Source organism: Miscanthus floridulus, chromosome 11, assembly GCF_019320115.1.
Source record: "Miscanthus floridulus cultivar M001 chromosome 11, ASM1932011v1, whole genome shotgun sequence".
NCBI lineage: Eukaryota > Viridiplantae > Streptophyta > Magnoliopsida > Poales > Poaceae > Miscanthus > Miscanthus floridulus.
Genome location: NC_089590.1, coordinates 56,958,651 through 56,976,981, shown reverse-complemented (window position 1 = coordinate 56,976,981; position 18,331 = coordinate 56,958,651). Strand labels below are relative to the sequence as shown.

Below are 18,331 nucleotides of genomic sequence, written 5' to 3'. Positions count from 1 at the left end.
ATGAAGATGGTGCCAATAATGATGGGGGAGCACGTGTTGGTGATGAAGATGATTTTGATGATTTGGAGAAAATGATTTGGGTCCTTGGACCAGAGATTTTACTAAAGAGCCCAAATGATCTAGAAAATTTGGAAAGGGTGAAAAAAACATCGAATGAGACCGTGTATGGTGTTACAGACTTACAGTTGTGGTAGCATCGCAGAAGAATCCATAATTATACATGCTATCGCTAGACAGCCTGTAAAGCATGCTTCAAATCATGTCTTAGTTCATAAAACCCATTATGGACTGGCTAAATTAGATACCGGACATTTTACTGAAAATAAGTACAAACGATGACCAAACTTTTAAGAACTGTGAATAAAGTTCTCTATTTGGCTGCCTGTTGCTTGTTAAACCCATTATGTAACTAGCTTGTGTGCTCTTTTTCTCTCTCTTGGCTGCCTGTTGCATGCCTTTTTTTTCCCCTACCTTTCAGCTATACAGATTTTGTCTTCCTTTTCTCTTCATACTTTTTTTAATGATGAAATGCACAGTGGGGATTTCCCCTAAAAAAGATAAAAATAAAGTTCTCTATTTGTTGCTTGTTAATAATGAAGGTACACCAATGCCAACTAGGGATCTTTGGATAATCTTGTAGCCATGGATTATGTTTAAAGATACAGATGTTCGTGCACTGTGATTATTTAAACTGATTTTTTATACACTTTTGGTAGATAATTTTCCTGATCTACATTTATATTTTAGGTATAATCCATATGTGCAAGCCAGGAGCAGGATAGATCAGCCCAAGAGGCTAGGGCATAGTGTGGATAAGGTTTGTATGGAGTCCAAGACAGCACTTGGCTCAATTTTATTGATTCTTATATTCACGACATGCTGTACTAAATTTTGACCAGCAGTTGAAGATGATTTTAATATACGTTTCAGGTCGAGTTCATCTTGATGGGTGGGACTTTCATGTCCTTACCAGCTGATTGTCGTGATTATTTCATCAGAAATCTTCATGATGCTTTATCGGGTCACACTTCAGCAAAAGTTGAGGAGGCTATTTGTTATTCGGAACATCGTGCTGTCAAATGTATTGGTATGACGATTGAGACGTAAGTATCATTGCATAACTGGATGGTGCTTCTTATTACTTTCATTCAAAAGGAATGTGTTGTCTTTCCTGTTAGGTTTGATCTCCCACCAGTTAGGCCCAACGGCCTTTTGGGCCTTGTTCTCGCGCCCTGATCGGGGGCGCCCAACCCTACATGGTTGGTGGACCCACGTCGCACAGCGCTATAAAGGAAAGGTGGGGGCCGGGGCTCGCAGTACGAGGTTCACCACGCTGCCAGTCACCCCACCGACATCCTAACCCTAACCCGATCTTGAGAAGGGGCGCTGCCAGCGACGGGAAGCACCACCGACGCCGGCAACGCCACCCCGACGCACATGCCGCCGCCGAGGACGCCACTGCACCGACTTTCCCTCTCCACCGAACATCGCTGCCGTGCGCAGATGGCGTCCGCCAACGAGACCCCGGCCGGTGCTTCGACCACTACGGTTTTTGATAGTCTGCTACCTATCACTCCCCTTCTCTCTGTCTCTCTGTAAATCTTGAACATCTATTCTATTCCTATGCAAAATATCCCGATCTGATGAATATGACTAAAGAGAATTCCAACAATGGTACCGGAGCTAGGTTCCGAGAAGAAACCGGATCGGGAAAAGAAAATAGAAACAAGAACCCTAGACCTAAATCCTTTCGGATAAGAGAAAACCCTAGACCCAAATCCGAAAGAGGGAAGATGGATGAACGAAAAAGAAAGAAATCGAAAGCACAGAAAACCGAATCGGCAAGAACGAACCCTAACCCTAACCCTAGTTTCCCATTCGGATGAACCCGAAAAGAACAACTCAAAATTAGAAAGGGGAAAGTGGGGTTAGGGTTAGGGTGCGTCGGATGAACCTTCGCCGGCGCGGGAAAAGAAGCCGAGCCGGGGGCGTTGGCTCCCCGGGCTCAGCCAAGGAAGCGCCGCGGCCAGGCCACTCAACGGCGGCATGCTCACCCGTTGGGGAGTACGCACGCCGGCGAGGGGGCCGGCGACGGCACCGAGGCTCGCTCCACCGCCCGCTCGCTCGTCGCGCTCGCTCTCGGTTACGGCTGCGCTGCGCTGAAGAGAGAAGAGAGAGTGCGGTGAAGAAGAAGAGAGAGAGAGAGAGCAGGCGTGAATGCGCTAGGGTTTCCAGGGCACCGGCGCGGCGATGTTTCTGATCCGGCCGAAGACGGCGCGCGACCGTCCGATCAGAACCAACGGCCACAGATGCTCGGGCCGTCGCCGGCCCAGGCGGGCGCGAGCGCGCGCGGCACTTTGCCGGCCCAGGCCTAGGTTGCGGCCTGGGTGCGGCCTGCTGCGCGCAAGGAGGACTGGGCCGAATTGTTTTTTGCCGTTTTGGGCCGCGCTGGGCTGAAATGAAAGAAGGAAGAAAAATTTTCTTATTATTTTCCAGGAGCAATTTTAATGCATATTTTTTGATGAATTTGAATGATTTTGATACAATTTTCTGTGCAAATTTTATCCAACGATATTTTGCTCAGAAAACAGTGAATTCTTTAGTGCTTCTGGAAAATAATAATATGAAAAGATTATTAATGTTTCCGCTGTGCATGCTAATTATTGTTCTCTTTGATTAAATTTGAACCAACGGGATAATTTAATTTTAAGAGAAATGAATTTCTGATAATTTTGATGCGATTATGATATTGTTATTTTCTGACCAACGTTGTTAATAACAATATTATAATTTTTGATCCATGAGAAATTATGCATTAATTTACTTCTGCCCAACGGTGATGTAAAATGTTTGCATGGATGAATTATAAGTTTTAATTTGACCAACGTTGAGTTAAAGCATGAAATTTTATGTATAAATGTTTCTTACTTACTCTGGTGTGATTTCAGGAGGCAAATGCATTGTGAACATTGCCAACATCCCGACACTCAATGGGACCAATCACCGTGTGTGGCGGGAGAAGTATGAATTGGAACTTGCGTTGGGAGAGGTCGATTTTGCCATCACCTCACCGTGTCCTACTAAGCCAGAGGACCCGGTGAGAGGTGAAAACGAATCTGACGCTGATTTCGCTGCTCGAAAGCGTGATCATGCTAAAATAAGAATGAAATATGACCTTAAACATAGGTAATGGACTTTCTCCAACCGCAAGTGCCTATTGGTGGCCAAAGCCACCATAGAAGAACAGATAAGGGGCTCAATCCCTGAATGTGCTACTGCTAAAGAATATCTTGAGAAAATCAAGAGTCAGTTTACTGGGTCTACCAAGGCCACAGCAAGTTCACTGATTAAGAAGCTTGTGAATGAGAAATTCACTGGTGGTAGCATAAGAGAGCACATTTTGAAGATGAACACTACGGCATCTAAGCTAAAGAAAATGAATTTGAAGGAGGAGGATTTCCTGATTCATTTGATTTTTGCTTCTTTGCCAAAAGAATATGACACCTTCATTGTGAACTATAATATGCAGCCTGAAAGATGGGGCATAGAAAGACTCATCTCAATGTGTGCTCAAGAAGAGGAGAGGATAAAGTCCTCACAAGGTGAATCTGCTCATTTTGTGAAGGATAACAAAAGAAAGAACTTTAATGGCAAGAATTCTAAACCACAAGGGAAACCTAAGTGGGATAAGACCTCTTCCTCCAGTTCACAGGGAAAGAAACCCCAGGATTCTGACAATCAGCAGTATGGTGGAGCTAAAAAAGATCAGTGCAAGCACTGCTTCAAGAAGGGACACTACAAGAGGGATTGTCCAGACTTCCTGAAATCTCTACTAAAGAAAGGTGATGAATTTATTATATTTGTAGATGAATCCCTGTATTTATGTTATGATAAATCCACTTGGTGGGTTGATTCAGGAGCAACTACTCATGTTGCAAATTCCTTACAGGGGTTAAATGGGACGAGAACCTTGCAAAGAGGAGAAAGAACGATTAAAGTTGCAAATGGAGTGCAAGCCAATGTTGAAGCCATTGGAGTTTTTTCTTTAGAATTGAATAATGGTTTTGTACTTAGACTTAAAGAAGTACTTTATGTTCCCTCTTTGCGTAGAAATTTGATAAGTGTTTCGAAACTTGATGATGATGGAATTGATTGCCATTTTGGTGATGGCAAGTGTAAGATACTGGTTAATAATAAATGTGTTGGTCTTGCCTTCCGACAAGACAAGCTTTATTTATTATCTCTTGCCGAGAATGCGAACAATGTATGCGATGAGAATGTGAATGATTCCCCATCTGCGGATGTAACTAAGAAGCGGAAGAAAATTGATACTGTCTCTTCGAAATTATGGTATTGTCGCTTGGGCCATATTTCGAGGGGGAGAATAGAACGATTGGTTAAGGAATCAATTCTCCCGCACTTAGAATTTTCGGATTTAGAACAATGTGTTGATTGTATCAAAGGAAAGTATGTCAAGAAAATTAAGAAAGATGCCAAACGAAGCACATGAATTTTAGAAATAATCCACACAGACATATGTGGTCCTTTTCCTGTGAAAAGTGTGGATGGTTATGACTCATTTATAACATTCACAGACGGCTACTCTCGTTATGGCAATATTTATCCAATTAAAGAAAGATCGGAAGCATTGGATAAATTCAAAATATTTAAAGCTGAAGTTGAAAATCAGCACAATAAGAAAATCAAGATAGTACGATCAGACAGAGGTGGAGAGTACTATGGGCGACATACCCCATATGGCCAAATTCCTGGACCATTTGCAAGGTTCCTACAGGAAAATGGCATAGTTGCTCAGTACTCCACACCGGGGGAGCCTCAGCAGAATGGAGTGGCTGAAAGACGTAACCGTATCTTAATGGATATGGTAAGAAGCATGATGAGTTACTCCACATTACCGATTAGTTTATGGATGGAGGCACTGAAAACCGCCATTCACATACTTAATCGAGTACCAAGTAAATCGGTGCCTAAAACACCGTATGAATTATGGACAGGAAGGGAACCCTCACTTAACCATTTGCGTGTGTGGGGCTGTCCAGCTGAGGCAAAAGTGTTTAACCCAAACATAGAAAAGTTAGACTCCAAGACAGTCAGCTGCCATTTTATTGGCTATCCAGAAAGATCGAAAGGATATCGCTTCTATTGTCCTGACAGACATACGAAGATTGTAGAAACAAGACACGCTGTGTTCTTGGAGGATAACATGATCAGGGGGAGCATGGTAGCACGAGAAATCAGCCTACAGGAGAAGCGGGTACATGTACCCACTCCGATGGTTGAAGAACCATTCTTCATGCTACCTGCTGCTATTGCACCGACAGTGTGAGATACTGTAGTGCCAACACCTGTTGCAAGTTCTCCCGTGGCGACAATGAATGAACATGAGGAACCTATCCTTGAGGAACCTATCCTTGAGGAACCTATAGAACCAAATGTTGCACATGAGGAAGAACAACAATAGCCCAATGTGGAACAAGTGCCGGAGGCACCTAGAAGGTCTCAAAGAATAAGAAGATCAGCTATTACTAATGACTATAAAGTTTATGAAACAGAAGAATGTCAGATGGGGGATGATCCCACCTCATTTGAAGAAGCCATGAGAAGCGACCACTCATCAAAGTGGCTTAAGGCCATGGAAGATGAATTGAAATCAATGAGTACCAATAAAGTTTGGGACTTAGAAAATATTCCTAAAAGAGCCAAAACAGTAGGCTGTAAATGGGTCTACAAAACGAAATATGACTCCCAAGGGAATATAGAAAGATTTAAAGCGCGACTTGTGGCGAAAGGCTTCACACAAAGAGAAGGGATTGATTACAATGAGACGTTTTCTCCAGTCTCATGTAAAGATTCCTTCAGAATTATAATGGCACTTGTAGCCCACTATGATTTGGAATTACATCAAATGGATGTAAAGACGGCTTTTCTAAACGGGGATTTGGAAGAAAATGTTTATATGGCACAACCAAAAGGTTTTGTCGTAAAAGGAAAGGAAAATATGGGATGCCGCCTGAAGAAATCAATCTACGGATTGAAGCAATCTTCAAGACAATGGTATTTGAAGTTTGATAGAACGATAAAAGGTTTTGGGTTTGAAGAAAATGTTGAGGACAATTGCGTTTATGCAAAGTTCAAGAATGGAAAGTACATATTCCTAATTTTGTATGTGGATGATATCTTGCTTGCTAGTAGTGATATCAATCTACTAATGGAAACGAAGAAATTCTTGTCCTCAAACTTTGATATGAAAGATCTCGGTGAGGCCTCGTTCGTTTTGGGAATAGAGATTCACCGAGACAGGAGAAAAGGGGTTCTAGGATTATCGCAAAAGGCATACATAGAAAAGGTCCCGAAGAAATTTAGTATGCATGCGTGCAATCCTTCACCTGCTCCTATAGTCAAGGGCGATAGGTTTGGGGAACATCAATGTCCCAAGAACCAATATGAAATTGACCGAATAAAAGCGGTACCGTATGCTTCAGCTGTTGAAAGTTTACAATATGCTCAAGTGTGTACACGCCCTGACTTAGCTTTTGTTACCGGGTTACTTGGCAGATATCAAAAGAATCCAGGAATTGAACATTGGAAATTAGTGAAGAAAGTCCTGCGTTATTTGCAGGGTACGAAAGGCCTCATACTTACGTATAGAAGATCTGATTCCCTGTAGATAGAGGGGTATTCAGATTCTGATTATGCGGGAGATGAAAGAAAATCCACGTCAGGATATGTATTTACTCTCGCAGGAGGGGTTATATCGTGGAAAAGCTCCAAACAAACCGCAACTACATCCTCGACAATGTATGCCGAGTTTGTAGCATGCTATGAGGCAACGGGGCAGGTGAATTGGCTGAAGAAATTCATACCCGGATTGAAAGTGATTGATGATATAAATGAACCACTGAGATTGTATTGTGATAACAATCCAGCGGTACAGTACGCTCACAACAATAGGTCAAGTGGTGCTGCCAAACACATTGACATAAAGTACTATGTTGTGAAAGATAAAGTTCAGGATCATATAATAAATCTTGAGCATATAAGTACAGAGAAAACGCTCGCGGATCCGCTCACAAAGGGCTTACCACCCAACGTGTTCAGAGAACACGTAGCCGGCATGGGTTTAAGGGAAAGCCTATGATTCCCGAACATACGAAGGGCCCAAAGAAAGTTTACATTTCAAAACAGAGAAGTGTATTGTGTCTGTTAGTCTAACGGCACTAATTGCTGTGACGATGGGACAGTTCTATGCACTAATCTGTGATGAAATAGGATGGAAGCAAGAAAAATATGAATTGAAAGTTTTGAGTATGAAATTAAAGAACGAAGAAAAGATGAGAGATCAAGGGGGATAATGTTAGGTTTGATCTCCTGCCAGTTAGGCCCAACGGCCTTTTGTGCCTTGTTCTCGCGCCCTGATCGGGGGCGCCCAACCCTACATGGTTGGTGGGCCCCCGTCGCACAGCGCTATAAAGGAAAGGTGAGGGCCGGGGCTCGTAGTACGAGGTTCACCGCGCCGCCAGTCACTCCACCGACATCCTAACCCTAACCTGATCTTGAGAAGGGGCGCTGCCAGCGACGGGAAGCACCACCGACGCCGGCAACGCCACCCCGACGCACACGCCGCCGCCGAGGACGCCACTGCACCGACTTTCCCTCTCCACCGAACATCGCTGCCGTGCGCAGATGGCGTCCGCCAACGAGACCCCGGCCGGTGCTTCGATCACTATGGCTTTTGATGGTCTGCTACCTATCACTCCCCTTCTCTCTGTCTCTCTGTAAATCTTGAACATCTATTCTATTCCTATGCAAAATATCCCGATCTGATGAATATGACTAAAGAGAATTCCAACATTTCCCACTTCCCTAGGAATTTAATCCCAATGAAATGTTTTTTTCTCTTGGAATTCTAGGAGACCTGATTATTGCTTGGGGCCTCATCTGCGCCAGATGCTATCTTATGGTTGTACCCGCTTGGAAATTGGTGTCCAGAGTACATATGAGGATGTTGCCCGTGACACAAACAGAGGACACACGGTGGCTGCTGTTGCTGATTGCTTCTGTTTGGCAAAAGATGCTGGGTTTAAGGTTATTGTTTTTTTAGTCACAATAGCTTTGTCTGATTGCTTTCATTGTTTGTTTATGATTGTTCTAATTGTTTTGATTCACCCTTTTGACAGGTGGTTGCCCACATGATGCAAGATTTACCTAATGTTGGAGTTGAAAGAGACTCGGAAAGTTTCAGAGAATTTTTTGAAAGCCCAGCATTCCGGGCTGATGGTCTGAAGATTTATCCAACACTTGTTATTCGTGGAACTGGTCTTTATGAGCTCTGGAAAACTGGCAGGTACTTCTCTAATCCTAATTACTCAGTGTCTTGCTAAATCTTATCAACGTTCTTGTGGTTATTTCTAAATTTTAGGGTAAGAACTTCTGTACTTATGACAAGGGCTCATAAATCCAGGGTTAACCCGGTAACTTTTGCTGTGCTGCAGATATAGAAATTATCCACCTGAGCTGTTGGTGGATATCGTGGCAAGAATTCTGTCTACGGGTCCAGAGAGATATTCCTATGCCTCTTGTCACTTCTGGTGTTGAGAAAGGTAACCTCCGTGAGCTTGCTTTGGCTCGAATGGAAGATCTGGGCTTAAAATGCCGAGATGTCAGAACCCGTGAGGCAGGGATTCAGGTAAATACGAAATACAGTAAAACCACTTTCTCAGCCTAAAATGGATGTCATTTTATTATTCTAGCTGTGCATATGTATGTAGGATATCCATCACAAGATCAGGCCAGATGAAGTAGAGCTTGTTAGACGTGACTATGCTGCAAATGAGGGTTGGGAGACGTTCCTCTCTTATGAGGATACACGACAGGTACTTATAGCTGACCAGTCAATTTGATATGGATGCGAATTCTGGAATATAGTGCATTGGCGCCTTCCTGTATAGGTGTATTTCTTATGTGATTATAGTCTACTCCCTTTCTCCATAGTTTGAGATCTGTTTATTCTGTCTTTCATTTGGTTCTCTTGATATTCCTTTAGTTCAATGAAGATTAGCAATGGGTCTAGCTAACGATAATGTCGTAGCTTCTTGAGCTTAGCAATATACTCACAATTTACTTTTCATGAATTTTACAGGATATCCTGATCGGCCTGTTGCGCTTGCGTAAATGTGGCCGTAATGTTACATGCCCTGAACTTGTAGGGAGGTGTTCAATTGTTCGTGAGCTTCATGTCTATGGAACTGCAGTCCCTGTGCATGGCCGTGATGTAGACAAGCTACAGCACCAGGTGATTCACTTATTTACATGTAGACAGTGTTTAAATGTATGATCACCACCCAAGGTTTTGGTCCTCAGCAGTTGGCATTACCATGTTTGAAATTGGGAAATTTATGTTTAGACTTCCTGGCATGCTTGATGCTTGGCACTTGTAATTACCATTATTAATAGCGTCAAGTTTTTAAAACTGCTAGTAAAGTTTAAAATTGATAGAGTGCAATACATGTTAATTGGAGTAGATTAAAGCTCAGTGGTTAGTAAATCCAGTCATTTGGGTCACTGCAGAGATGAAACACCACTAAGGCTTGAACATGCTCCAACACACTGGGCTAAGTGAGTGAGGTGGCAACACTGAAAATCAAAATTAGTGCTTTCTGCCAGATTCCTTAAATTTCCTAATCTTTTTTTGGGCTGATTCCTAGGTTTCTAATTGTGACGCTCTAAGCCATTTGTTCTATAATGGAATAATTGTGGTGCATCATAAGCATTTTGACTTAGCCATTCATCCATTATTACAACAGATGTTTTCATTTTATTTCAGGCTTAAGCCTTAGCCCAACTTAAATGACGTGAAAAATCCTGCATCATAAGCATTTTGACTTAGCCATTCATCCTTTATTACAACAGATGTTTTCATTTTTGTTTCAGGCTTAAGCCTTAGGCCCAACTTAAATGACGTGAAAAATCCTTTTAGTAAAAATGTAAATGTGTCAATCTAGTGAAACTGAAGAGGCAAATTAGTGTCAGTGACGGGAAGACACATGACTGCATTTAGTCTTTATTAATGTGCCAATATTTTTTTTTTCTCCTTGTTCATTCTTTGTATTGTCAAGAAGGTTCTTATACAGCTTTTAACGTTGTTTTGTGTCCGTTGTGTCCGTGTACATCCACAGGGCTATGGAACTCTATTAATGGAAGAAGCAGAAAGGATTGCTCAAAAGGAGCACCGTTCAAAGAAATTGGCTGTCATTTCGGGGGTTGGTACTCGCCACTACTACCGCAAATTGGGTTATGAGCTAGAAGGGCCTTATATGGTCAAATGTTTGGCATAATACCGTTTCATTTTTTTTTCGTGCGATCATGTAGAGCAGACTAGTGTTTGTAATGTGACATTAGTACTTTTTTCAAAAAAAAAATTTGTTCGTTATACCCTTCTTTTTAATATATTGAGTAGTCCATATGAAAAGGGAGACGACTCTGTATGTATACTAAATGATAGCAAAATTCTCACCCTAGAAACTTCATGTGCCGTGCAACAAGGGTGGTAGTCGAGTCAGGATTTAACTCTTTGGTGTTCACAACGCTTCATCCATGAATGAAGGAAATAATCTATCACCGTTTGTGTTTATGTTTCTTGATTGATCATCTTTGAGATTAATTGGTACGTATTCCTTGATCATCTGTAAGATTAGTTGGTACGTATTCCTTCCATTCTAAATATAGTAGTTTACTTTAGCTTTGATATAAGTCACTTCTTTACTTTTATTTATAGATAGAAAAATATACCAACATCTAGAACATCAAGCTACTATCAAAGACGTTTTGATAGAACATTTATTTAAAATTTTAAATGTTCACATATTTTTTAGAAAAAATTGGTTAAAGTTAGAAAAGTTTGATAGAGTACAAAGTCAATATAAGCTAGAATTTGGAACGAATGGAATAAATTTTATCCGGAAATCCGTTCTTTGTATAATTAGCGAAAGAATACATATACGGTGGTTTGACATATGTAGATTCCGTTTGTGTGTGTGTGTGTATATATATTGGTATAGAAGTGAGTGGTTAACCAAGAAAGTAATAATATGTCTCCGAGTATAATCAACAATGGAACCACCAATTCATGTCATTGTTTAGGGGCCGTTTGGAAGGGTTTTTAGAGGCTCCGGCTCCCCTCTAACTCGTGTACCGTTTATGTACTGTTAATCAAATACTTTTTTGCTTTTTTTCTGTAATAAAATCTAAATGAACTAAGACCCCTAACTCGTGTACTGTTCACAAAAAAAATGAACTAGAAGGCAAGAGAAGTTATATTTGGCTGCTCCGGCTTGGACTCCTTGGCCATTGCCTCGCCAAACGCCCAGACAGAAATCTTTGTGGTGAGAATCCGATTCGATTACATACTATGAATTCCTTTTTCTATTTCTATATATATATTTTTTATAAAACAGCAGGTTGCCCCTGCCCTCCCACGAACCTAGGCAGACGAACCGTCTCGAGTCTGAAGCCCCGCTCTCGTCGTCCCCTCGCAGAACCAGAACCCGTCGATCGGGCAGGCGATCTAGGCATATGGCGGATCTGGAATTCATCCACCCGGATCAGGCCGTCGAGAAGGCTACGGAGGTATGTATAGCACTGCAAAGGCACAAAGCCCTAGATCGACAGCGGACAGGCACCATAAAAGACTGGGGGGGCGGCGCATAGACGGCATCCGATCCGATGCGTGGAATTGCCATCTCGTTAGGGACGATTGGTGCCCGTCCAGGGGTGGGTGGAGGCGGCACGCACGACTCCGTTGCTAGGTACAGTAAGGGCTCGTTCGGTTGGACAGGATTCCGCCCAGAATTGTTCGAGCTGATCAAAGCTATATAAATTATTAGCCAAGCATTTTTGGTAGGAATCGTTCTAGGGCACGCTTCGAACCGTACGACAGTAACCGGAGGCTTTCGGATGTCTCCAATTTCTGGGTATATGCGGAGTCTTATCTACTTGTTTACATTTGGGTTGGTGTAGTGTAATGTCGGCGATGTCCGGGCAGCACCGCGGTGGCTCCGAACCATTAAACACCGTTCCTAGGTCTGTATCCTGCTTTGGTGAATCAGACAATTGTAGTGTCTTCGCTACACTTACGAGCAACCTTGGGACTTAGTCATAAGAGAGTTTCTCTTTAGGATTTCTTCACTGACCACCATTAATCACCACTATTATATATTAGAAGAAAACACATGTAGCGACCGATATGGCAAAAATAAAATGTTTTCTCCAATGTATACCAGGTTATTTGATTTTTTCTCTGCTTTTCTCATTTAGTCAATCTTACAACATTGCATACATGTTCTTGAGCAGAACACTCATACATCAGCACTGCAACACCAACATGAAGATCTTGCTTTGACCCAGGAACTGGAGCAAGGCAATCTTGCATCAACACTCGAGCAGGAGCAAGAAGATAGGCTTAGTGGCCTTCCAGATGATATTCTCTTCTCCATCTTAGAGAGACTAGAATTATTCGAGGCTGCAAGGACTAGTGTTCTTTCAACACGGTGGAGGTATCTATTCCATTTCCGTTCAAGGATCAACATGGACATTCGATCATTCTATAAAAGATACAAGGGTGAGCTTTCTCGTGACGGTGTAGTGCAGATGAATGCTAGCATGGTCAAAATGGTAAAGAATATGTTGGCACACAAGATTGAATATCCTATCAGCCTTTTGAGGGTAAGGTTCATCTTGATGGAAGAGTGTATTGACATCATACATTGTGTTGACAATGCCATGGCAAACCGAAAAATTGCTGCTCTACATTTATTGATGCGTCCAGAAATTATGGGTGTGGACTGTGGAGAAGATGATCGGATCAACTATGGAAGACAATTCATGAGATTCTTTGATGCTGGTTCTCATGCATTTGATGGCCTTAGTTACCTGCATATAGAATGTGTGACGCTCAGCATAAATGACATGGCCAATGTTCTAGATAAATGCAACAAGCTGCAGCACCTCAGCCTACACCGTTGCGACTGTGGGACTCAATCTGTATTGAACATAGAGCATGCACAGCTTACCACACTTAAATTTTCATATTGCGGATTTGAAACGGTCCAGCTTACATGTCTTCCAAGGCTCATCAGTGTGACTTGTCAGGCTTGGACAGCTTCAGAGAATCAATACCCCCTATCCTTTGGCTATGTTCCTCAACTGTTAAAGATAATCCTACGTAATGGATGCACAGTACTCCACAAAGTAATTCAGCTAAGTGAGTTCCTAAGTAATTTGATGATATATGAACTGGATTTGGACTTCGCATGTGAAAGGGTGAGTCATAAGTCACAACACTGCACTTTCATTGATATAAGGCTCTATATCCAATTATTTGTTGATAATTTCTTACGCTTCATCCCGTGCAGATTTGGATTCAACCAGAATCTCTGAAACAAGCAGGTCCTTCATTGCAGAATCTGCAGTTCCTTTGTCTTCGAGGCATTCACGAAGAGTGTGATCTCGATTGGACATTGTTTGTCTTAGAAGCTGCACCGCTTTTAAAGAAAATGCATGTACAGGTACCTTTTTCATTTGTCAAAAGTATTCCGTAGTTATTAGTTGCTTTTAATATGTCTATATACTTGTTTTATTTGATTAGCAATAGAAAAATAAGTTCACTTTGTTCTGGGAAACGAAGCACTATACATCTGTTGCTGCTTTCTTTTCATTCAATCTGCAAACAATACTGAAATTAATATCATTAATCATCTAAATTCTCCGAATTAATGTTAATCATAGAACGCAAGCTACACTAACCATGCTCGGTCATTCATCAAATGCCTTCAACTACCATAAACTTTTGTCTCTTGTGTGCAGGTGTGGAACCATAGAAGGTGTCCACACGAGGAGGAAGTCCCGCTGGAGCTATACGAAGCACTCTATCAAAGGACATGGATATATGATTCATTAACGTGGGAAGCACCTAGTGATTTGAAGCATTATGGTTTGGACGATCTTATAATCTATGGATACCAGATCGAAGAGAAGTTTACCAGATACATAAGGCGTATCGTTGAAGCAGCTGTTAATCTAGAACGGATAATATTGCTTGATGGAGCTACCTGTGAAAGATGTAAGTTTTCTCCTTCAACAAGGTTCCCACGAACTGAGGAGGAGAGATCTATGACAAGGAAACAGATCTTGGAGTGGAGTTCAAGGCCTATTAAAATAGGAATTGCCGTCTGATCATTTTGCTAGAGACTAAGGGTGTCTCCAACTGTATGAGCTAGCATTAGCTCTAAGCTAATAAATATATAGAAGAGAGACTATCCTGAACATTGAGAGAAATGCATCGTGACTCGAAGCTAGACCGTTGGAGACGCCCTAAGAAGCCCCAACAAATAAAAGATTTTTGTGCTGCACCCATCATGTGCTATGCTAGCAAGAAATAAAAGATTTTTGTGCTGTTGGGTGCATGTGAACGTAGCCCATTAATTTTTATTTGCACGCATGCATATTGAAAATAAATTAATTCATGTGTTAATATTTTTATTTCTATTTGCTTGCGTATTAAGATCCCTCAACCATGAATAAGTTGGAGGCCTCTCAGTGCTTCAAGCATAAGCCTCTGATGGCGTATGCCTCCGTGACGCGTGTACTCTTCAACCCTGATGAATGAATGAATGAAGGAATTGAAGGCTGTTGAGTCGCGTTGCATTAACGCTGCGGGCAGGTTAGGTGTGGTCCGATAGACGAGTCTGGCTTCACGCGTTGGGAAAAGGATACAGTCAATCGTGAAAACATCTCCGAGACCAGAGCTCTCCACACCTCTCTGGACTTTGCCCCCTCTATCACCTCCACTCCAACTAGAGTCCACTTCGTAGAAGGCCGAAATGAGGCAACACACCAAATATGATGTAACACATGGTCAATTCGCCGTTTTTTTCTTATAGGTAGCGTGCCCGTGCGTTGCTATGGGATAACTAAACTTTTGTACTAAAAACACACGGATCGTACGATAAGATAACAATATTGTAAAATTAAATATGCACGTTAATCAAAAAGCAAAGTTCGTGAAATTAACAGTCACGCACAGCACTGCGTCGCAGACTGACAAAATATATAGACCTTTCCGCACGACATGAGGGTTGTTGGCGTTCGCATTGCCATAAGTCATTGCGTTGCGGGTCAGCTCCGCCACGCGCGTGTCGCCATCCCCGTCACCTCCGTGGCACATCAGCTAGTGCCGCCGCGCCTCAACCATGGATGCCGCACGCCGCCTTCTCTGTCCGCTGCGTAGGCCACACCTCGCCTAGCTGCGGGCTGAGATCATGTGCCGTTGGATCAAGTTCACAGGGTCCGGATGGTTGCCATCAAATTTGGTTTAGATAAGAATTATATGAGAACAGGTTCCTCTAAAAGAAAATGAGAATAATGTTACCACCCAGTAATAATTGGGGAAAATAATATAAAGTAAAACAGGTATTACAAGACAGGCTTATAGCGCAAGGAGTGAATTACTACAGTGTCAAAACAGATATTAAGGATAAAATTCAGGTGAATTATTCAGCAATACATACAAGACAGGCTTAGATGGCAGGTCGGCATGCTACATCAAACTCATGCCGTAATTTAACTGAAAACACCATATTCCCAGACGATGAATCAATTAAATGCTTTGAAACCAAAAGCCCACAATTCAGCTGAAACCATGAGGATAGCTACAAGGCCTGTCCTTTAAAAGCATGGCGTTAATTAACAATAGAAACATCTGTGATCCTGTATCTGTAATAAAAAAAAAGATAGATATCAGTATAATGCAAAGTGTCAAATATGAGGCACATGCAACTGCAATATAGAATAGAGATAATAAGTTTTGAATATGTTTCGGTACAAACATAAGAAATGATCCATACTTACAGAGGAACTAAAGAAGATATGCTTCAATGATGTGACTTCTGATGAATGACTCATGGCCGGGACCAAGCAGTATGCTATCATCAGGAGAAAAAAACATTTATCTACACTGGAAGAGAAACTTTTACATCACTGTGGTCAGCCTTAGGAGTTCAGACCAACTCCCACCGCTCAGCAAGTAACAATGCCTCAAGTTCTTCTCTCCGTTTCTCCAGCTCCTAAAACACCATAAAGATAAGTATTCAGGCATAAAAAAAAGAAAAAAGAAACACCATACAGAATGAGGAAATGAGGAAAGATGAGCTGGCAGTGATGGTGTACAGTACAAAAATTATGCTCATACCATTTAGGCTGTACCCTTAACTTCAAAACTAAGTGGAGCGATCTTGGCAATACACTATCCAATAGACAGTTGCCTGGCTATGATCAACAAAGAATAGTGTTATATAGCCTCATTTTCCTTTTTGCAGACTGAGGCTGCGTATACATTCTTTTAGAAAATTCTCAGATGCAATTCTCTCGTGAACACATATTTTACTTGATATCATATGGCTTGGGATTATTATAACATAGTATTCTAGTAAAACACCGCAAAACAGGCGATCAGCTACTTTGAGGGGGAAAAGGGGACACCATCTTTATATAAAACAGGTTTTTATATTTCTAACGGGCTACACTTGGTTTTCAGCTACAGCTTTAGATTCTCCTGAACTATCCATGGGAAGCAAAACAAGCAGGACTGCAGGAAAAGAATAATCTTATCACACAGACACTGAAAGTGGAGTAACTGAAATACTGAAGATCAAACTAAGCCACACTAAGTAAATTTGGGCATAAGCTGCAGAAAGGGTGTCTTATAGACCGAAAGACAATGGGTCAAAACAAAGAAATATCCAATCACTGGATTCCATGCTGTCAGATTTAAAAGAATCAAGTACTTACCTGCAGATCCTTGGTTGCTTGCTCCCGTGATGTCACTTTCTGCTGCCTTAACGTTTTAGCACACCAATGCACAATATCCCCTACATATATTCAAAGTTTTTCAGTGAACTACATTTGTTAAGATGCAATAAAAGAATCCAATGTTGACCATTTGTTTCATCACACATTATAAGATCATACTGTAGTATGATGAACCTATGATAGACATAACTGGTAGGGACTTCATGAATAATCATGATAATATTTCGGGGAGTGTTTGTATGAAATTTGTCAGTCTGTGCTACAAGCATTCAACTGGTTCATAATGCTATGCAGCCTATGAAATAAGGTTGGGTAGTACCTGTACTACTTTTCCCCAACAAAAATGACTGAAAATTTCAAAATTATAAAGGCAGCAATGTCCTAAGAGCTTTAGTGCTTAGCCATTTTACAGTGTGGTGTCCAAAATTTTGGAACTATTAATGCAGTTACAGTCTTTCAACACATGAACATCCAAAATTCTCTCTTACCGAGATCACATAGACAGCTCCACATGCAAGAAGCTCCACATGCAAGAAGCATGTAGCTGGCAATCTCCTGGAGCAAAATCAGATCATTCCTTTCAATACTTGGGTATGCCTTCGTCATGACAGCAACACTGCCAGGAACCAAAAATATGGAGATCAACAAAGGAATAGGTATGTGATACAATTCAGCATGTGCAAGAATAAGTCTCAGAATTCATGACACTGCTTGCAGGCAAGGAATTTAAAATCTAAAATGCTCATGATCTCAACAGTAGCCCATTAATTTTTATTTGCAACAAGTCTCAGAATTTAAAAGTCTCAGAATTCATGCCACTGCTAGCAACAAATAAAAGATTTTTGTGCTGTTGGGTGCATGTGAACGTAGCCCATTAATTTTTATTTGCACGCATGCATATTGAAAATAAATTAATTCATGTGTTAATATTTTTATTTCTATTTGCTTGCGTATTAAGATCCCTCAACCATGAATAAGTTGGAGGCCTCTCAGTGCTTCAAGCATAAGCCTCTGATGGCGTATGCCTCCGTGACGCTGTGTACTCTTCAACCGTGATGAATGAATGAACGAAGGAATTGAAGGTTGTTGAGTCGCGTTGCATTAACGCTGCGGGCAGGTTAGGTGTGGTCCGATAGACGAGTCTGGCTTCACGCGTTGGGAAAAGGATACAGTCAATCGTGAAAACATCTCCGAGACCAGAGCTCTCCACACCTCTCTAGACTTTGCCCCCTCTATCACCTCCACTCCAACTAGAGTCCACTTCGTAGAAGGCCGAAATGAGGCAACAAACCAAATACGATGTAACACATGGTCAATTCGCCGTTTTTTTTCTTATGGGGCGGTGGCTCCATTTTTGGGAGATGAAAAGATAGATATTTTTGAGAGACGAATGGATAATACCATGCATGTTTTTTTTGAAAGATTAAAATTTTATTGCTTCACAAAC

The 18,331-nt window shown here is 41.6% G+C and overlaps 1 protein-coding gene and 1 pseudogene across 2 annotated transcripts; both read left to right on the top strand.

Moving 5' to 3' along the window:
• The first annotated feature begins 761 nt into the window (after positions 1–761).
• On the top strand, positions 762–10,638 carry LOC136493443 (elongator complex protein 3-like; annotated as a pseudogene).
• A 774-nt stretch (positions 10,639–11,412) lies between these two features.
• LOC136493784 (putative F-box/LRR-repeat protein At3g58880) lies at positions 11,413–14,478 on the top strand. 2 transcript variants are annotated; one of them, XM_066489931.1, is made up of 4 exons: positions 11,413–11,646; positions 12,370–13,338; positions 13,431–13,583; positions 13,882–14,478. In XM_066489931.1, the coding sequence occupies exons 1-4, from the start codon at positions 11,593–11,595 to the stop codon at positions 14,248–14,250; spliced, it is 1,545 nt and encodes a 514-aa protein (XP_066346028.1). In that variant the 5' UTR covers positions 11,413–11,592; the 3' UTR covers positions 14,251–14,478. The 2 variants fall into 2 exon arrangements, with proteins under 2 accessions (XP_066346028.1, XP_066346029.1); XM_066489932.1 differs by having other exon boundaries at positions 11,414–11,646; positions 12,424–13,338.
• Positions 14,479–18,331: the final 3,853 nt, after the last annotated feature.